This window comes from Carcharhinus amblyrhynchos, chromosome 19 (assembly GCF_965287045.1).
Source record: "Carcharhinus amblyrhynchos chromosome 19, sCarAmb.v2.hapA, whole genome shotgun sequence".
NCBI classification, from domain to species: domain Eukaryota; kingdom Metazoa; phylum Chordata; class Chondrichthyes; order Carcharhiniformes; family Carcharhinidae; genus Carcharhinus; species Carcharhinus amblyrhynchos.
The window spans coordinates 13139939-13162438 of NC_137342.1; the positions used below are offsets into that span (position 1 = coordinate 13139939).

At 42.4% G+C, this 22500-nt stretch overlaps 1 protein-coding gene across 1 annotated transcript in view; it reads left to right on the top strand.

The window, feature by feature from the left end:
• The window catches only part of vwf (von Willebrand factor), a 136497-nt gene extending 114257 nt beyond the window's left edge, over positions 1-22240 (top strand). The window contains exons 47-52 of the mRNA XM_080207269.1: positions 1743-1862; positions 5977-6075; positions 7661-7789; positions 9157-9196; positions 10646-10749; positions 21804-22240. Coding sequence (XP_080063395.1) covers positions 1743-1862; positions 5977-6075; positions 7661-7789; positions 9157-9196; positions 10646-10749; positions 21804-21989 — 678 coding nt within the window. The 3' untranslated portion in view covers positions 21990-22240. The remainder of the gene's footprint in view (positions 1-1742; positions 1863-5976; positions 6076-7660; positions 7790-9156; positions 9197-10645; positions 10750-21803) is intronic.
• Positions 22241-22500: the final 260 nt, after the last annotated feature.

The window sequence follows — 22500 nt, forward strand, 5'->3', positions numbered from 1 at the left end:
ATAATGTTGCAGTTGTATAACCCTTTTTTTTAGGCCACATTTGGAATAGTCTGTCCAATTCTGGTCACCACACTACCAGAAGGGCATGGAGGCCTCGGAGACAACAGAAAAGGTTTACCAGCATGTATGTTGCCTGGCATGGAGGGTATTATGAGGAGAGATTGAATAAACTGGGCTTGTTCTCCCTGGTAAGACAGAGACAAAGGGGAGATCTGATAGAAGTTCATAAAATTATGAGAGGCATAGATAGGATGAACAGTTGGAAGCTTTTACCCAGTGCAGAAATGGTAATTACAAGGGGGCACAAGTTCCAGATAAGGGGTGTAAAGGTTCAGTGGAAATGTGTGGGGGAAGTTTGTTACACAGAGGGTAGTGGCGGCCTGGAATGCACTGCTAAGTGAGGTGGTTGAGACAGTTACGTTAGCCACATTTAGGATTTATCTTGATAGACATATGAATAAACAGGGAATAGAGGGATATAAGTGGTTAGTTTAGATAGGTAATCATGATTGGTTCAGGCTTGGAAGGCTGGAGAGCCTATTCCTGTGTGGTATTGTTCTTTATTCTTTGTTTTAGGTTAAAACATTAAAGTAAAAATGTTTAACCAGCTCTAATGACATTACGTGGGTGGCACAATGATTAGCAGTGCTGCCTCACAGTGCCAGGTTCGGTGCATTGGCCATGCTAAATTCTCCCTTAGTGTACCTGAACAGGCGCAGGAGTGTGGCGACTTGGGGATTTTCACAGTATCTTCATTGCAGTGTTAATGTAAGCTGACTTGTTTCACTAAGAAATAAACTTTATCTACTAGGTTAACGCAGGTGCTATTCTCAGTGAAAATAAAGATCTGCTAATATCATTCTTAGTAATTTCTAGCTTTCCATTTCTTGCATTAAGATCCATGGATATTTTGGAGTGCTTATAAAACACACCAGTATTAAATATAGTGGAGAAATTCAGATTAGAAAAAGGTCACAGGAGGAAAGCAAGTACGATCTGATAGGAAACAATGTCCTTGGAATCACCAGCAGGATTCACTTTATATTCAGATCATTGATACTTCACCTTGTGCTGACAGAGACTTTTAGTCATCACATTAATTGCGGTTAGAAATGCAGGAAGACATTTGTATTGAAGAATTAATGATTCTGATTTTATCGCTGTAACATTAATGTTCAGTTAATTTTCCACCCAGTAAATCTCCGCCACATTGCACTCTCCTTGGGTATTTTCATTGTAGCCTTCTATTTCTTATTCAGCTGTCACATTGACTGCAATAGCTGGTACCAACATGAGACTGGCTGTAAAGGTTATGAAAAGCTGAATTAGGAAGCCATGATTAAATAAGGTATGAACATACATTAAACAACCATACTCATTAAGTTTGTGTACTGACTTTAATCAGGCAATTGAGGTGGGCCTGTTAGAATATCAACTCCCTGATTAAGGGCCAAATTGATGGACCTGCCAGGGAGCCTCTTATTTTGTACTTAGCCAGGGGTGTCAGTTCCTCTGGGACTCCTAGTGCAGACGGCTGACTGAACGCTCTCTGTATGCTGTTGTCAGACTGGAAAATAAAGGGATTTTGGTGAAGGGGAATTTAGCCACCGAGGAATTATTACAGCTTGGAAGCAAAATCAGTGACGCACCTTAAACCATCAGTGTGATGTGCACCTATGTCTCAATACTTTGTGAAATATTTGCTGAATATTGAAAGTTATTTCACCTCTCTTCTTTTCTAGGCAGGAGAGTCTTTGAGAATAGATGACTGCACCCAGTGTCATTGTTCTGAAGAAGCTGACATATCAAGAAACACACATTCACTCCAGTGTAGAACAATGCGCTGCAAAGGTTGCCCTGATGTAAGATATCTTTTCAGCCGTTAATTTTCATGAACCGTCTCATGAGATCACCCAACTTTGGCAGCACCTTTGTGTAACTTGGTTGGGGCGGGGTGGGGGGGATGGGGTTGGTCATGGGGATGTAGACACCAACTAAAGCCTTGGACAATCCCCCCCACCCCCATGAACAGGGGTCAATGTTTGCGCCAAATATAAAAGTGAAGTGTCGGCCTGAGTGTGGGTGGTCGCCATTTTGAAACGTCATTTGCTTCCAATGCGAGGAGTGTGGAGTATTTTAAATTCCCACGCACTTCCACAGCTCAGTTTTATTGCCTGCTTGACCCCTTATGCCCAGGAATAAGTCACATCTGATCCCTTCAGGTTCTCACTTCTGGGAAAGTATGCTTGATTATTAAAATATCGAATTATTGGAAAACATATTGGAACTGTCAATGAGATGACTACATATTTCTGAATCAATCCTGATATATGAAACACTAGCTGCTGAGAGAAATGTGCTGCAGAGTGACCAATGTTCTTCAAGCATTATTCTCACTTGTTGGGCTGTTTTATTGATCTTTTAACTTTGATCCTCATCCAGTTTATTATCAACAAATGAGGGAAAAGTTTATAACTGCCATTTCTGATATTGTTTCGAGACGTTTCTTGCAGCCAGATGATCTCCCAAAAGCAAATTCACGGTGGCACAGTGGTTAGCACTACTGCCTCTCAGCGCCAGGGGCCTGGATTCAATTCCGGCCTCGGGTCACTGTCCGTGTGGAGTTTGCATGTCCTCCCTGTGTCTGTGTGGGTTTCCTCCAGGTGCTCCAGTTTCCTCCCACATGCCAAAGATGTGCGGGTTAGGTAAATCGGCCATTCTAAGTTGCCCCTTCGTGACAGGGGATTAGCAGAATAAATACCTAAGGGTACGGGGATAGGGCCTGGGTGGGACTGTTGCTGGCGCAGGCTTGATGGGCCGAATGGCTACCTTTTGCACTGTAGGAATTCTATACTGCAATGAAAGCTACCTATTTCACTTTAATACAGAACAAATGCTAAGGCACCTTTAAAAAACAGACGCCCTTTAAAATAATGCCCTCAACAGTGAGAGGAACGGGAGACAAACCAAAATGTCAACAGACTATTTAAATAGGACACACATTGAAGAAGTGAAGAGAAATTGGTTTCAATAAATTTTAGGAAATGACATCGCAATAAAACACGGTTTAAATTACCTGAAGAGACATGTTTCAAAGCCTCACTTTGGTACAACAATGGTTGTAACATGGCAACGGTCCAGATAAATCTATCTGACAGTCCTGCACCAAATCTACACACACATCCATATACAAAGACTTAGTATATCAGTAACTGAACACATTGATACAGTTAAAGGATTTTAGGGGTAGATTTTGTGGAGGAGATGGCGGTACAGTGTTAATGTCACTCCACTAACAATCCAGAGGGCTGGCCTAATGCTCCAGGGACTGGGGTTCAAATCTAACCACGGCAGCGAGTGGAATTTAAATTCAGTTCATAAATCTTGAATATTAAGCTAGTCTCAGTAATGGTATTCATAATAGCTATGATCAATTGTTGTCAAAGCCAGTCTGGTTCACTGATGTCCTTTAGGGGAAGGGCATCCTTACCTGGTCTGGCCTACATGTAACTCCAGACCCATGGCAATGTGACTGAGTCTCAACAGCGCTTGCTTAAAGGATAATAATCAGGGATGGACGACAGATGCTGGCCTTGCCAATGACATCCATATCCCATGAAAGAATAAAGAGAAATTAATACCCTGTACACAGTGTTTAGTGCAATAAGGGTACAAATTGCCAACTCAGGCCATTGTGCTCTATTCAGAACCTAAATAATTGCTTTTCCCCCTTTACAGAGTGGAATGTTAAAGGATTATCATTACAGATGTTTTATAATTAGCTGCTTTGGTTTGATTCATACCAACAAAATCTCAAATACAATTAGCATAGATCTGAAAAGGATGGAACATGTCTTCGTGAGTTCTACCTCAGTGAATTCTGGGCTTGACATGATGTTGAACTCTTCTTTCATCTCCGTGCCCACTTCTTTGGGCAAAAGTCTTCCCCCCCATTCCACAGATCCATTCATGTGCCTCCAACATTCTGCCTCCAACTGGACACCCCCGCCGGGACAATTACCTGACCTCGATCTTTTCATTGGGAGCTGTTGACGAGACATTGGCCTTCTTAATTTTTCTCCACCCTCAGCCATTCCAACCTCTCTCCCTCTGAACTTTCTGCTCTTTGCTCCCTCAGGTCCAACCCTGACATTGTCATCAAACCTGCCGACAAAGGGGGGCGCTGTTGTCATCTGGCATACTGACCGCTACCTCGCAGAGGCTGAGGGCCAACTCTCAGATACTTCCTCCTACTTCTCCCTGGACCTTGGCCACACCTTTGAACATCAAGCCATTATCTCTAACACCGTCACCCAACTCATTTCCTCCAATGCCTTCTGCCCACAGCTTCAAATCTCATAGTCTCCCAACCCCGGACAGCCTGCTTCTACCAACTTCCCAAAATCCACAAAAAGGACTGTCTGGTAGGTGTCAGCATGCTCTTGCCCACCGAACTTATTACCTCTTACCTTGACTCCATCCTCACTCCCCTGGTCCATTCCCTCCCCACCTACATCCGGGATTCCTCCAGCTTCCAGTTCACAGGCCCTAACTGCCTCCTATAACCATGGATGTGCAATCTCTTTACAGCTCCATACCATGCCAGAACGGCTTGAGAACTCTTCACTTCTTTCTTGAAAAGAAGCCTAAACAATTCCCATCCACCACCACTCTCCTCCGGCTGGCTGAACTCATTCCATCTCTCGACCACTTCTCCTTTAACTCATTCCACTTTCTCCAAATCCAAGGTGTAGCAATGGGTACCTGCGTGGGTACTAGCTACACTTGTCTTTTTATGGGCTTATTCCAGGCCTAACAGGTCCCCTTCCACAACTCCTTTACCGATATATCGATGACTATTTTGGTGCTGTTTCATTCTCTCATCCAGACCTGGAAACATTCATCAACTTTACTTCCAGTTTCCACCCCTCCATCGCCTTCACCTGGCCCATCTCAGGCGTTTCAGACACTTTGGCCATTCACACCTTGGATTCTCCCTATGAACATAAGAACATAAGAACATAAGAAATAGGAGCAGGAGTAGGCCATCTGGCCCTTCGAGCCTGCCCCGCCATTCAATAAGATCATGGCTGATCTGTCGTGGCTCAGTTCCACTTTCCCGCCCTCTCCCCATAACCCTTAATCCCCTCTCTTATCAAAAACCCATCAACCCGCTTCTTAAAAATATTTAGCGAGGCAGCCTCCACCACTTCAACGGGCAGAGAATTCCAGAGATTCACCACCCTTTGAGTGAAGAAGTTCCTCCTCAACTCCGTTCTGAACCGCCCCCCCTTTATCTTGAGGCTGTGCCCCCTAGTCCTACTGTCTTTTTTGAGCGGGAAGAGTCTTTCCACCTCTATCCTATCCATCCCATTCATCATCTTATACGTCTCAATGAGATCTCCCCTCATTCTTCTAAACTCTAACGAGTACAAGCCTAGTTTATTCAGCCTCTGGACTGCAATTAGCAGCCTTTCCCCTGGTTTTTGCAGCTATGACTCATTTTTTATTCCCTCCCCATGCAATATAAATATCTCCCACTCTCAATGCCTTTTAGCTTTGACAAAGGTCATCTGGACTCAACCTCAGCTCTTTTCTCTCCTTACAGATGCTGCCAGACCTGCTGAGATTTTCCAGCATTTTCCCTTTTGATGTCCTAATGAGTACTGTGAATCAAGCCTTTTACCTGTTATTTTGAATTGAATATAGAGATTAAAATGGCTAATGGGCTCTTTTAATTCTACGACAACAACACATTATTCACAAAGACTTGTTCTTTCCTTTTACCCTTACTGGCGTTCCAATTAAATATAAGGTATACGATGATATGTGGTGATTAATGAGAGCAATGGTCACTGCTTACAATGTTTACCAGTATCACTAACGGAAAGCAGAATAGGTTTGGGCTTCAGCAGTGATGCTTGAAACAACATTTCTCTGCCGTGTTCAGATCCTGCATTTTGCTCTTTGTTGCAGGGATATATGGCCAAGAAAGAGAAAGGTTCTTGCTGTGGGTTGTGCCTGGCCACAAGGTGCATCATCAGCCTGGCGAATGGGACAGTGATTAAGTTGAAGGTTAGTATCGGTAAATATGATTTAGATGCTCGGTGCAGCAAGCTCCTCACTGTCAGTCTAAGGTACCTTCTCTGGCTCAGTGCTAACACCTCTAGCAGTGAGTCCGGAAGGTTGTGTGTTCAAGCCCCACTCTGAGCTTCTGTACTTCAGTTAAGAACTTGGACAATGTTGGTCTCTCAAATTAGGTGTTTGGCCAAGAGTTAACTCAGCCTAGTCTTTCCTGAGGCTGTAAAATATAATCCCATGACACAATTTGAAGAAGACTGGAATGCTCTTGTTATCCTAGTCAATATTGACTTCTCAACCAACTTCGCTAAAAACAAACTTGCTCGCTATTTACCTCACTGCCCACCTGTTGAGCATTAATTGCCTCCTACCTTTCTTATGAGTTGTGATGTAATGATGGAATTAATATACCTTTCATTTTTATTGCTTCAACATTTAATGTTTAATTAAACATACAGTATCAGAAACAAACATTTTAATGTTGAGTTTATGTTTATTTATTGGTGTCACAAGTAGGCTCACATTAACAATGCAATGAAGTCACTGTGAAAATCCCCGAATCGCCACACTCTGGCGCACATTCGGATACACTGAGGGAGAATTTAGCGTGGCCAGTGCATTTAACCAGCACATCTTTTGGACTGTGGGAGAAACTCACGCAGACACGGAAAGAATGTGCAAACTCCACACAGACAGTGGCCGAAGCTGGAATTGAATCCGGGCCCCAGGCGCTGTGAGGCAACTGCATAACCACTGTGCCCGTATCATTAGTTTTGTAAATGTATTTTGTAAAGGATGATAACTCTTTGACACATCTTGAAAGGCCCTATCAAATTCTAAGATCTTTCTTTCCCTTTCTTCTCCTTTCTTTATGCCGTAGTAAGTCATCTAAGATAGGATTACAAACACACAAACATACGGATTAGGACATTTGGGGACCCTTTTTTTTAAACTGTATCCCCTAGTTTTAGTCTCTCCCACAAAGGGAAACATCCTTTCATCATCCACCCTGTCAAGTCCTCCCAGGATCTTAGGTGACTCAGTAAAATCACTTCTCGTTCTTCTAAACCCCAATGGACACAGGACCAACCTGTCCAATCTTTTCTTCATGAGATAAGGGCCCCCTCTTCCTAGGTATTACTGAAGTGACCCTTCTCTGAACTACTTCTAATGCATTTATATCTTTTCTTCAATAAGGAGACCAAAACTGCACACAATGGTCTAGATGTAGTCAGCCACGATTGAAAGGCAGAGCAGACTCGATGGGCTGAATGGCCTGATCCTACTCCTATATCTTATGAACCTATGAACATGCACCAATGTCCTGTACAATTGTAGCAAAACACTTATAATTCTTTTATATTCCATTTCCTCTTACGAAACAACATTCCATTTGCCTTCCTAATTGTTTCCTGTACCTTAAATATTATTAACGTTTGCTGTTTAAATAAAATTACTTCAAAAACAAATTCCTCGTTTCAGAAATACTTCCTTGCATTGTATAATTAGTAAGCCTGAGCAGCTTTGCTAGCAGGTTTTGGATAATTATGTATATAAAAGGAACATTTTGTTTTAACAGGCAGATGAAACTTTGCACGATAACTGTGACTCCTACAGATGCAAAGTGAATGAGAGAGGGGAGTTTTCATCTGAAAAGCGGACAACGCTTTGCACTCCGTTTGACAAGGACGAATGTAAAACTGGAGGGGTGAGAGCTCACTGTGTTCGACTTTTTTCTAATGATAGACTTCTGTTAAATTAAAATGGAATCTTTCAGGCTGTGCATTCTTTAATCGTAGAATCCCTACAGTGCAGAATGAGGCCATTCAGCCCATTGAGACTGACAATAATCCCATCCAGTCACTATCACCATAACCTCACACATCTGCCCTGCTAATCCCCTTACACTAGAGGGGAATTTAGCATGGCCAATCCAACTAACCTGCATATCTTTGGATTGTGAGAGGAAGCTGAAGCATCCGGAGGAAACCCACGCAGATGCAGGGAGAACGTGCAAACTCCACACAGACAGTCACCCAAAGTCAGAATTGAACCCAGGTTCCTGGCGCTGTGAGGCAACAGTCTTTAATGGTAATGTTGTTGCTAGCTCACAGGATCACTAAATAAGCACAATTGAAGGAGGTCACTTTGACCATTTAGCAAAGCCACAGCCTCTTCCAGTGGTTTATTACATAGTTCTAAGGGTTTAATCTCCAGTATCCTGTTGATTCTACTGTTGTCAACATTTACAGTGAATAAAAGCTTCCTGCCATCAGCTTTAATCCTTCAACATTTACTAATTTGCCTTTCTGGCAAAACATTCTATTTCCTTTCTTCCTTTTGACTTAGCTCAGATTATTTTTGCTTTGTTGCTGTGTTGTTATTGTTGCATCAAAAAAGGCTCCACGCACAGTGGGGAAGTAATAAAACCCTAAAAAGGGTTTTAACTGCTATTTGCCGATCTGAATGTAGCCTCTGCTCTGTAGTGTCTGCCTTCAGTTGGAGGCGCCGGTCGGAACTGCAGGATATCGGCACGTTAAACCCCACCCACAGTTTTCTGCAGTGAGATTTGGACTCGCTGATATTTTTTGTAGGCAGAGTGCGTATGGGGGCGCCTGAGAACAGGTCTAAAAGTCGGATCTGAATTATTCCCAGTTTCAAGTCCACCCAGTACTTAGAATCAAAATGGCAAAATAGGGCCCATAGACTTAGCGGCTCAAGAAGGCAGCACAGTACCACCTTCTCAAGGGCAATTAGTGTTTGGCAATAAAGGCTGGCCTAGCTCACTCTTTATCTTTCAGCAGTGAAAGCATCTAACGCTAGATTCTTTGTATCTAATCTCGTTGGTTAGCCATCACTGATTTCCAACATAAGCTGTACACTGTGCACAAAGACATCAAGCGATTGCACTAGGATATGATCCCAGTGTGTGCAGAGATGCTTGTTAAAAGAGCAGAGGGAATATCCTCCAAGTACAGTTAATTGATTCTATTTTGCAACTTGTAAGTGAGCAAAACTTATTCACAATATTAAAATGAACATTAACTCACACATTTTTCCTTTCTTGTGCTGCAGGGTGAGATTGTACGTGTGGATAATTCCTGCTGCTTCACCTGTGAGTAACCGTGCACTGTATCTGAATGAATGATGCCATGTTAATTTAACCTGCACATTGAAAGATATCGAGCAGTCAGTGCTATTCAGGAATAAAAATCCAATCCAATTTGTGGGTGGATTAATAAATGAATAGTCACTGTTCCCACAAAGAGAAATGAAATGTTATAGCTTCACATACTGGAATGGAGATAGTTAAAGAAGTAGCCTTCAATACTCAGAGAATCATAGAATCCCTACAGTGCAGAAGGAGGCCATTTGGCCCATCGAGTCTGCATCGACTCTCTGGTAGAGCATCTTACCCAGGCCTTATCCTTATCCACATAACCCCATATATCTACCCCACTAAATCCCTGAATCTGCACGTTTTGGGACATTAAGTGACAATTTAGCATGGCCAATCCACCTAACCTGCATATCTTTGGACTGTGGGAGGAAAGCAGAGTGCCTGGAGGATACCCATGCAGAGAATGTGCAAACGCCACACGGTCAGTGACCCAAGGCTGGAATTGAACCCAGGACCTTGGCACTGTGAGGCAGCATTATGAAAAGTTTTATGAAGGAAAATGTTGCTGGATTGTTTTTGCTACAACGCAAGATAGTAACAAACGGGCACAAAGTCAAAAAAGAGTTAAAGAGAAAATTAGAAAGATTCTCATTTATGTAGCAGGTGTAACATTCTTTTCCTCAGAATTGTTTATGCAGGATCAATGAATGGTTTGAACATGAACTTAATTGTAAAAGAGGATTATTAAAAGGAATGCAACAACAAATGAGAGAGCGGGTATGACCATGATGTGCATGTGGGGAAAGTCAATGTCACGGGCTGATAGATTCTGCTGGGATATTGCCCGGGGCACACAACAGCCAGTCATGGGGAGTTGGCAAGTCATCCACCACTCCAACATTAAGTGGAAGTATCGGAGGGAGTTCTGGGGTCATCTTATGTTTTCCATACAAAAAATTCTGATAAGGTCGTTTCCGAAGTCTTGTCAACTCAGAGCTGATTTCAGTGCCTTGAAGCGTCTTGCTGCTACTGCAGAAAGGTGACTCCAGCCCAGGTGGAACTGCTCACCGTTCCATGATGGCCACATACTCCCTTAGGCACATTTTAAAAAAAAATTGGCAGATATTTTCTTTTTCACTCTCCCTGGGTCTGTGGCTCACCATATTATGACAATATTCCAGTCTGCCTGATCATGGGTGCAACAGACACTTATGATGTGCTCTTATGGGCATGGTTTGCCCACCTCAGACAGAATAATAACCTTTCCCCAAATATTTGGGTCAAAGTCATTCACTTTCAGTGGGGCAGATTGAAATTAAGCCATGATTCTACTGACACAGTGGGATTCCTCAAATGTTCACCCCATGACTTGACAAATAACTTTATTTACCTCATCAACACTGACATGAACATTTCGAAAACGTTTGATGTTTTTACTTTCAGGCAAGTACAACGTACAGCAGTGCAAAAAGATAACCGGAGTGATCAAACACATGAGGATTGATGACTGTGTGATTGAAAGAGAAGTTAACATGCACTATTGCGAGGTACTACTTACGATTCAAAATTATTTACTTGTATCTTTCTTAATCGTTATCCTCCATCTTTTCACTTCCCAATGGAATATCAGACAAGTGAGAGGATTTGGGTACAGAGATAGGAATATTTTGCTGCAGCTGTATCGGGCATTGGTGAGGCCTCACCTGGAGCATTGTGCACAGTTTTGGTGTCCTTATCTGAGAAAGGATATCCTTGCTTTTGAGGGAGCAGTGAAGGTTTACCAGGCTGATTTCTGGGATAGCAGGTCTGCCATATGAGGACAGACTAAGTTGGTTAGAATTATATTCACTGAAGTTTAGAAGGGTGAGACAGAATCTCGTCGAAACTTAAAAATTCTACGTAGACAGGGTAGATTCAGAAAGAATGTTCCTGATGGTGGGGGTGTCCAGATTTAGAGGTCATAGTTTCAGGAGAAGGAAAAATCAGTGAAATCGGGGAAGTTAGAGTATTAGATCAAACTGGTTTTGTATACTTAAAACAGAACATCATCTGGGTGAGAAATCAGAGCGCTGGTCCGAGTTAACTGTGTTTCATAGAATTTATAGAGTTCCTACAGTGTAGAAGGAGGCCATTCAGCCCATCAAGTCTGCCCAGACTGTCCGAAAGAGTGTCCCACCCAGGGTCCCCCCTCCTGCTCTCTCTGCCATGGCAGGTCCACCTCATGATCTCACTCCCTGCCTCTACCCCACCCCTCAGTTTCTAACTCAGGGAGTGACCTCATGAGGAGGACGAAGGTTTTTGAAAAGGAGAGAATAGAAGAGAAAGAGATATAAAAAAACCCTGCACCCTGCAACAGTGAAAGGAAATAAGAACACAACACCATGGAGAGACTAAAAAGAGGAAATGTTGGAAATACTTAGCAGATTGGACTGCACCTACGGAAAGAGAAACTGAGTAATGTTTCAGAGAGATGGCTATTAATCATAACCGGAAAAGTTAGAGGTGTAATAGGTTTTAAGCAGTACGGAGGTGGAGAAAGGATGGTGGGGAGACGAAAGAACGAAAGGGAATCTTGGTGATTGGGTGGGAAAAGCAAGAGAGATTGAATGACAAAGGGAATGATGGTAGAAGATAAAAATGGAAGAGAGTGGGACAAATAAAGAAACAAAGAATGGGGCTGGGAGAGATATGAATGAAAATGGGGGCTGTGGTTTGATTGTAGGAACTGTAGCGCTATCAACTGATCATCTTAAAAAATATTCTTTAGGTTAAAATGTTACAAAACACTTTGATGTTCCAACACTGTGCAATGGAATTGAATCTTACAATTTACAAAATTCCCCTTCTAAAAGCACAATCTTCACTAAAAGCATTGAATATATACAAGAAAGAGACGGATTTTTATTTTAATGGCATCAGAAATGTAGAGTCTATTTTCTCCTTCAGAATAAACTTGAGCATGACTGGTTCAAAGCGGGAAGTCCTTTAATAAGTGTTCTTTAGAATTAATATTTTAAAGAAAGCGAAAGAGATTAATTTTACTGGTGAGAGAGAGAGAAGCAACAGGATGCACAGCATTTAAACACCAACTGAACTGAATATATAGCTGTTATTAACAATATAGCTTTTCAGTTATCTTGTGTTTTTAAAGAGCTGGGCACAAGCAGTCTGTGGCTACATAAACAATTGGCATCCATGACCAAGAAACCTTGTGAGAAAGCCTGTTTATGCGAAGGGTCATTTCTGCCTAACATCCCACCTTCAAATATAACCAATTTCCTAAACTGAACCCAGAATTCCAAGCTGAGTTTTAAAATGTGGTCAAATTAATTTAAATTAGCTTAAAGCACAGCACAATTAGTTACATTAGAGAGAAATACAGTAAAATGAAGGTCTTTAAACTGGTCAGACCAGACAGAGGATCCCACAAGGGGTTTTGGGGATAAAGTGCGAATATGGCACTGAAATAAATAATGATCATATTGAATGGTGGAGCAGGCACAAAGGGCCAAATGGCCTACTCCTGCTTCTAGTTTCTATATCTTTGTCATACTGTTCTGTGGAGGAGTTTGGGCACAGACGTTATATTATTCCCATTATGGTGATGTGACCTTCATGCGAAAGAGTAATGTGATGAATGCGATGCGATGTGCAGATTGGAAGTGATTTCTCTTTGAATTTCCTCTCTTGATAAATATTCAGATGAAGCCAGCTTCCAAGGTGACAAGTGAGATAAAGCCAGGGTCAATGATATCAAATTGTAAATGAAGTGAATAATTGTTTGGTGAATGAGGGATTTCATCGCCAATCAGTCACTATTTCTGTAAACAAATGAAACAGCCCAGCAACACAAGACCCCATAAGCAGCAATAAGATAAACAGTCAGTTAATACGTTTTTCATTGTGGTAGCTGAAGGGTGAATGTTGGCCAAGATTCAAGGAGAATTCTGTGCTCTTCATGGAAGAAGAGTTGTGGGTATTTTATTTCATAGAATCCGACAGTGCAGAGGGAGACCATTTGATCCATGGAGTCTGCAGTGACCACAATCCCACACAGACCCTATCCCCATAACCCCATGCATTTACCCTAGCTAGCCCTTCTAACACTAAGAGACAATTTAGCATGACCAATCCATCTAATTACACATCTTTGGACTGTGGGAGGAAACTGGAGCACCCAGAGGAAACCCACACAGACACGAGGAGAACATGCAAACTCCACACAGGCAGCAACACAAGCCGGGAATCGAACCTGGGTCCCTGGCACTGTGAGGCAGCAGTGCTAACCATTGTGCCATTTGTTTAACAGATCACTTGATAAAAGGTACCTTCAACTGTGCAGAACCTCAGGCTGACTGGCAGTTTGGAGGGTGACAAATGTAACCCCAGTATCTATAACAAAGGAGGGAGAAAACAGGGAATTACAGACCGTTAGCCTAACATCAGCAGTAGAAGAAATGCTAGAGTCCATAAAGGATACGATAACAGAACACTCAGAAAATATCAACAGGATTAGCAAAGTCAACATGGATTTGTGAAATGGAAGTCATGTTTGACAAACCTGTTGGAGTTTTTTTGAGGATGTAACTAGCAGAACAGATGAAGGAGGATCAGTGGATGTGGTATATTTAGATTTTCAGAAAGCTTGTGATAAAGTCCCACATCAGAGGTTAGTGTGCAAAATTAACACATGGGATTTGGGGTAATATATTGGCATGGATTGAGAGTTAACAGGCAGAAAACAGAGAGTCGGAATAAGTGGGTCGTTTTCAAAGTGGTGGATGGTGACCAACGGTGTCTAGAACAAGGGATCACAGTTTCACGATACCGGACAAGCCATTTAGGACCGAGATAAGGCGTAATTTCTTCACTCAGATGGTGGTGAGCCTGTGGAATTCTCTACCATAGAGGCTGCGGAGATCAAGTCATGAATATGTTTGAAAAAGAAATGGATAGATTTCTAGATTTGAAAGGCATCACAGGGTATGGAATGAGTACAGGTACATGGCATTGTGGATCAGTCACGATCATGCTGAGTGGTGTGCAGACCTGAGGGCTGAATGGACTATGCTTCGTCCTATTTTCTACATTTCTTCCTACTGCACTAAGAAGTCAGCCCAGATCATGTGTGCAAGTCCTGTAATGAGAATCAAATGCCAATCTGGCTGAGAGGCAAGTGTGCTACTACTCAGCTCAGAATGCAAAATTAAGCAATAGCTTATATATTTGGATTCCAATTCACGGTTAATAAGTACATCTGAAGGCGAACAGTCCTAGCTTTTCAAACTTCTGATAACCGAAGTCCCTCATTCCTGGTCGCAATCCAGCAATCCTCCACACCCATTCCAATGCATTTCCATCATTCCTAAAGCCCAGAAATACCCACAAAACTCCATCCAGTGAATGATAAACTTCTAGCCTGATCTCTTTTGTTTTTATGTTCCTATTCTTCTGTTGATATACTCCTTTTTAAACCAACTTTTGCTGCCACCCTGAAGAATTTGTGTTGATGGACATCATGTTCTCCCTGCTCATGAACAATTTTCAAAATTGTGCCATTTATGTCCTTCCATACGACCCCTCCCCAAGCGCACTGCTTTACACTTTCCCACTTTGAATTTTATCTGCCATGCGCGTAAGTGCATATAGTATAGTAGCAAACTGTGTGCATAGGGAAGTAAAGTGCATACAATGCATGAGGCATTGTGCTTGTAATGATAAAGTGCATGCAATATGTTTAGTGGCGTACGTGAGACAGTAAACTGTACGCCATGTGTATAATGAGAAAATAGTTGCTGTGCAGTCAGTATTAAATGGATACTATCACAAAGCAAGTGCAATGCTTGTAAAGGCAAAGTGCATCTGCTTAATAGTGATATGTTGCACAGAAAGTTAGAGCTGGTACAAGGTGGAGGGAATCATGCTAAATTGCCCAGACACAAGTAACAAAGTGGACATCAGTAGAAATCCCACACACTGGGACTACTGAGCATTAAGAGATTACAGTGAAGGAATTATCAGTGACCCGGCTGCGCTCCCAAAGTCCCATTCCCTGTGTGGGTGTAAATCCTTTAAAATGTTAAATGGCTTAATTAAATATTCTTGTTAATAGCTTTTGGTTTTGCAGGCCCTGTCTTTGTTCTGTCCCCTGCAATAGTTTTGCTAGCATGCATGGATTAGATTACACCATTGAAAACAGATATTTGTTCAGCATTAATTATATTTTAATGAGCATTTTAATTATAAATACATGTTCCTTTTTCCATAAGTTGAATGGTGGCGCCTCCTTCAGTAATTAACTTCAAATGTTAGAATATTCTGTTCATTTTCCACGAGTGATGGCTTAATTAAAAGAAACTGAAACATTATTAAGTCCATTTGTTTGTACACATTCTTTTTAGTGCTATATTCCTAAACTATTAGTCAGCATCCTGTGTTTTTAATTGCCACATGCCAGTTGGAACAGGAGAATTAGATGAACTGTTTCATCCTGCATATGCCATTACAAACCAGCCGTTGATTCTTGTCTTTAGAACCATAGAATGTCTTTTGGCCCTCCAAGTCTTCACTGACTCTCGAAAAGAGCATCTTACCAGGCCCACCCCATCCCCATGATCCTGCACATTTAGCATAACCAATCCACCTAACCTGCATATCTTTGGACTCTAAAGGGCAATATAGCATGGCCAATCCTCCTAACCTGAATATCTTGGGACACTGAGGAGCAATTTAAAATGGCCAATCCATTTAATCAGCAATCTCTGGAGTGTAGAAGGGAAACAGGAGCACCCAGAGGAAACCAAAGCAAACACAGGGAGAACGTGCAAGCTCCACACAGACAGTGACCCAAGGCCGGAATCAAATGCAGGTCCTTGGTGCTGCGAGGCAGCAGTGCTAATCACTGCACCACCCTCTGTGAGATTGCAGTTGGATACCTCGGACTGTCCTCACAGTAACACGGCTAAGGTTATTTGTTCCTTAGAGACAGGGTCACAGTCTGCATCCCATTGCACCAAGGCATTGCTTCAGTGTGCTGTGACACCTTAGGATGAATTTATCAAATGTGAATGTTCTGACTGTGGAGATGACCTATATAATAGGAATGGATTTATAGCATCATAATCATCATCAATGTTAGGTGCCTCTCAGGATGTCACTCCAGAAGTAGGTGTTGTGATCTGTTGTTATGGCTATCTTTTGAATCCTTGCAGCATCAATAATGTCAGCGAGGCAATAAAACCTGTCTACAGCATTAATCCAGGTGACTGGGCAAAATCAGCCTGTGGAGCACTGAATTAACTACTGCAGGTCAGTGCCTTTACAGTGGATCTTACAGAGCAAATATACCATTGAAATATATTTGTTAGAACTTCACAGGGCACACTTATCCATCCCGGACAACCAGGACCATGTTGGAAGGAAGTCCATCTCAGAAAATTGTCAGTCAGTATTGTAATTCCATTTTAAGTAGGATTAGTAAATTCATTCTGACTGGCCAGCATTTATTGCCTATGCCTAGTTGCCATTGAACTGAATGGTTTGCTAGGCCATTTAACAGGGCAGTTAAGAGTTGACCACATTGCTGTGACTCTGGAGTCGCATGTAGGTCAGATCAGATAAAGAGGGCAGATTTCCTTTCTTAGTGGATGTTAGTGAGCAGATGAATTTTTCTGACAATTGACAATGGATTCATGGTCATCAATAGGTTCTTAATTCCACATTTTTTTTATTGAGTTTAAATATCACCGGCTGCCGTGGCGGGATTCGAACCCATGGTCCCCAGAATATTAGCTGAGCTTCTGAATTAATAGTCTAGTGATAATACCACTCAGGCATTTCCTTCCTCTTGCCACTCTGAAGGCAATCATTACACAATCACTCACCTCCAAATGCCCCAGCAAGTCCAATATCATTTCTACCCCCCCACCACCCTATCCCTAATCCTTTAAGAATAAATAAATAAAAGCAGTCAAAGGAACTGAAGAGGAAAAGATGATGGCTGGGATTGTACTGGTTTGCACTGCCTATAAAATTGCACGAGAGCCGAGAAAACAGGATCATGCCCAATTTCTCGGTGCTCACGATCTAACGAGAGCTAGATTTCCGGTGAGAGGCTGAATAATTTATTCAAATTTATTCAAATAAAGATTTGCATCTGTTTAGTGAGCCCAGCGCTCAATCATCCAGGTTCACTTCCCTGTTTAGTCTCGGCGGGAAAGGCTCTCTCTGGCGAGGAAAACTCCTGCTCCCCATGAACGGGCAACAGTTGTGTTGGCCTCACCAGTGGAACCAAAGACCATCGAGTCTCCCTGGGGAGGTTGTGGGAGTTGCCCCTCGGGCAGTGCCACCCTCATACCTTGGTACCCAGGCAATGCCCAGCAGGCACCTTCGCACTGCCCACCGGGGCCTGAAGGTCATGGCCTGATCGTGGGGGAAGGGGGAGCCGCTGCGCACTCTGCAGAGGCGATCGCTTTGGGGGGAGGGGTGTTTGCTATTGGTCGGGGCGGAAGGGGCTAGATGTCCATGCATTGTGGGGCTTGCAATCGGCTGCAGGCCACCTGCGATTGCAGGGGGAGGGGGTGATGTTGGAGTTTGTCGAGGCTACCTGACAATTCTCTGTCTGTCTGTTAGACCCCTGCTGTCACAATTGCATATGTGTGGCATCTGAGGTCTGCACATGCGCAGTAGCACCCTCTATAGGCTGGCTGGGGAATTAAGCCCAGCTCACTGTTTGCAACAACTAGAAATAGCCTATACCATTTTTTTAATGTCTAAGTATGTAAGGGCATGAAAACTCACCCAAAAAATGGATCAGGAACGCTCCCATTTTCATGCTGGCTGGGCACTTAGCATCATTCTTGCATTCATTCTTTAATTCTTGGATAGTGTTTTGATTACCTTAACTCCAGGGCTCCCTTCAAACAAATCCCTACAAAGGGAGCTTGGCTTGAGTACATCAACCTACACCTGTATATCAACATTTTCAGTAATTTTATATACATAGCTGTCTTTGCACTTAATGGGTGTATTGTATTTGTTACCTTGCAAGCAAACAACCTTCCTACTTTTAAAAATTAACTTGGGTGGAAAAGATGCTACCATTATTTAAGCCTCATTAATAGAATTCAGAACACGTGCACCTGAAAGTCGCAGTAGAAAGACTTATTGCACCGAAGTCTGGATTCTTAAAAGTCCCACAAATTCGCATCGTAAGCACCACTTAACCTTGTGATGTGACTTTACCTTTAATGAAACGTCTCAAGTGTGCTATTCTCAGCAGAACTGTGACTGCGCGGCATATTTCACTTGGTGATTATTCAGGCCTTAAAGGTGACATGGTACAGCCTACAGACTGTATGCGTATGCAGCATTACCAGACCTTGCCACAGAGGGGTGCTGCACAAGGTCGCTGAGATGAGAAAATTGCATCGATTCAGTGCCTGATCAAATCACTCGAAAAATCTTCTGTTTGCATTCGTTTTTGCAGATATAAACACGTGCCACAAACCCGGCACAGTAGAGGGCGTGGTCCTTACTGGCATTGATGGAGGCTGGTTGGGATGTGAGCCCAAGTGTTACCTCTCAACTAAAGATCCCGCAGTATGACTGAACTGTCTCCCCAGTGTACAGATCTATATTTATCCCACAACCAACCTTACTAAAAGAGATTATCTGGTCATCTGCCTCAAAGCTATTATGGAACCTTGCTGAGTGCAAATAGGCTGTTGTGTTCCCTACAGCACAACAGATTACATTTTGTGTATATTTAATTGTCTGTGAAATTATAAAGGGGTAGGCCAACCTGGAGCATAAAGGTTTGCTTAGAATTGTCCTGTTTTGGAGACACATGATACTCATGTATATTGTGAGGCCTGTAGCGAAAGCTTTAAAAAAAACAAACTTGCAGTTAATAGCCCAAAGAATGACACATCAAAATTTTACTATTTAAAACTTTTACTGCAAGAGATGGCTAAAAACCACTATTGACTAAACACTATTTTCTTTTTGCAGGCAACTTATAACTTAAACTGCAGAAAGGAATGTTCTGCTTTTATACTCCCCACATATCACACTCTCCACATATCACACTCTCCACAGAGTTACAGTCCTTAAAACAAACCAGCCATCTTTGCTATAGGATTCCAGTGGGTTCTGTTATCCTTGTTTTTACCACGTAGTAACTTCTAGTGAGAGGCTTGAGGCACTTTCCTCAGTTTTCAGAAATTTTTTGTAAACACATTGGCGGCAATAAAGCATCTTCTGACGAATCTTCTTCCTCTTGGCCATGTTGAGAACACATTTCCCAGAATCATCAGAAAGCTGCAGGATGTGTCTGTTCAACTAGAGACTGTCTACCTCAGACATCTGGCTGCGGTAGCTCACAAGATAGAGCATCCTTGTCTCTCTGCTGACTGTACAGAATCTTTCCTATCTGTGCGCGATTTGAAGGGAAGGGTATAACCTGAAGTCAAAAATGATGTCCTCTACCCTCTCCCCAACAGCAATGTGAAAAACATTAGCCTTGGATCTAGGGAGAAATATGAATTATCTATCCTTAACCCCACTTTTCTTTCAACTTGTGGGTAGTTAACAGTACAACTGTTTACAATCAAATACCTACATCACCTATCTGGAGCTTTGGGAGACTTAGGCCTGGATTTTATGCTTCCTATTGGCAATTTTGAAGATAGGTTGCTGGTAACATACAATGCCTGCTGCATTCCCACCTGTTCTCAACCTGTCTTCCGTTATAAGGCGGGTGGATGGTGGGGGAGGTTGTGGAGGTGTCAGATGAAAGTCCCCTGAAGTCCCTCACCCCATCCTACCCCGCTGCTCATTTATCCATGACATAGGAGGCCCATGCTGAATGGGTAACCTAACAGTTTTTACTGAGTGAGCTGGAGTCAGATACAACGGGGGACCTCTTTTGGGTGTCCCCTTGGCCCATCGGAGGCACCCCTTCCCAAGATCACCCTTTCCCCTTGAGGCCTTTCCTGCTGGCCTCTCAAACATGGACTCACGTTCCCCTCATCCTCCCTCACTGGGCCCTGCTGATACCCCAGACTTACCTTCAGTTTGGTGTCGAGAGCTTCATCTTCTTCGTCCGGATTCTGGCTGTAGTCCCAACAGTGGCCATTGCTTCAACCTGGCACTGCTTGGATTACAGAGCTGCTGACCAATCAGATTGGCCGGCAGTCCTCTAAGGTGGGGCTATTTCTCCCAGATCAAATTGGAAATTGCACCTTAAGCCAAATGCCTTGCCAAGCGTAAAATGACTTTTTTTGTGGGCAGTATCCTGACCAGGCTTTTAATTTTGGGGGAGGCAGGTGTAAGAATCAAGGATCTTTGATTCTACTCATTGTGAAGTTAGATACTAGTACCATAGTCTCCAAGCATAACATCTTACACCTTCCTCTCAGTAAAACATCCTAAGCCTTCCTTTGATCTCTATCAAATCACCCAAGCTTTCTCTTAGACTGTCGAACAGATCGCATGGCCTTCTTTAGTTTACCCAAAATTTAAATATACAGTTGCAAACTGGGGCTAAAGTGATCAAGGGATATGGGGAAAGTGGGGGGGAATCAGGATAATGAATTTGATGATCAGCCATGATTGTAATGAATGGCGGAGCAGGCTTGAAAGGCTGAATGGTCTACACCTGCTTCTAGTTTCTATGTCAGATATAAAACTATGATTAAACTCATAATTGTAACAATATATTGAAACAAGGAATCAGTAATTTAGCATTGCCAGTATGAACTGTGATGAGGGTGAATATGGGGAATTAGAGCATGGAATTTGTCAAGGGATGGAAATGTGGAAGAGTGGCATGTTATTGACATATGTTGTTCCTCCTATTGTGTGAAGCTTTATGCCTAGAATGTAGCTAAGATAGCAAAAAAGCAACCTTTCACTTCTGAGAGCTGGCTTCAATTGCAGCTCAGAGGATTGCTGCTTGAGAAGGTTCTAAGTACCCTGGTTTTGGGTTGTTACTGTTGTCGTTCCCAGGAGACAGATTTGCCACACAGAGCTGTCTATAAATTCTTGATACAAGGTCACCAGGTTGTTTGATTTGTGGAAACTGAGGGCCAATTGTATGGTCCCATCTCAATGGAGTGGTAAAATGCAGTAAGCCTTTCTAAAGAGCATTGACCTTGACGGGACCATAAAATCCCATTGGCAGAAGAGGCAGTGAATTTCCACCCTGAATTATTATTACTTTAGCATTATGGCTGCTCTTCTGAAGTCAAGATCAACATACATTATTGAAACCCAGATGAGGGCATATTGTTAAAATCTAGATTAAGCGCATGGTTGAGATCTAGCTAAGGCATGTTGCTGTGTTAGAATTGATAGAATTCATTCTGCATCTGGTTCTGACCTGCTAATGTTCCATATTGAGTATGGGTGTCAAACATTGAAGAATTTATCCATGTCTCAGGCATCGTGCCCATTCCTGTATACCAAAGTCCGCTGATAAAATAACCACTCAAAATTAATATTTTGTCTCAAGAAGGAGTGAAAGTGTACTATTTCTGAAACTGGATGCCGTTTTCACAATGTGTCACTATCCAATTGCTGGCTCATTGTATTTTTACAGGGGCACTGTCTAAGTAAAACTGCCTACTCCATGGAGAAGGATGGCTTGCAGAACGAATGCACCTGCTGTACAGCAACTGCATCAGCACCCATGCTAGTGCCACTGAGATGTCAGAATGGGACTGTGCTACAACACAAAGTCATCGACATGCAGGAGTGTGCGTGTGTTGCTCAGAAGTGTGAATGAATGAAGTAAAACATGTAAAAGACAGAGACTGGGCTGTAAGTGTGAAGGAATGAAGTTAAAACATGTAACTGGGCTGACTACTTAATCCAGAACTGGCTTTATTTCAAATTCAATATTAAAATGAGTGCGCTTTATCATTTCACAAACAATATTCCACCCAATGTTATTTCTTGCTATGGAAGTGCTCCAAGTAAATGTGATTAATTGTAATGTCTCAATTTATTGCTGTATTAAAAATTCTGAATCTCTGATGCAATGGTTTTGAATTTACTCAAAGGAAGACAATCAATCTTTATCAGTTGTGCTGAACCAAACACTTTGTCTGCGTTTATGTTATTCAGGTGAAAAGAAAGCTTCTGACAGTTTTGCAGTGTACTCACACACACACACACAATCATGCAATGGAGAAAGAGGCCATTTGACAAATCATGTTTGCATGGGCTTGGTAAAAGAGCTATCAATTAGTCCCTCCCAATCTGTTCTTCTCCACATCACCCTGCAATTGTTTTAT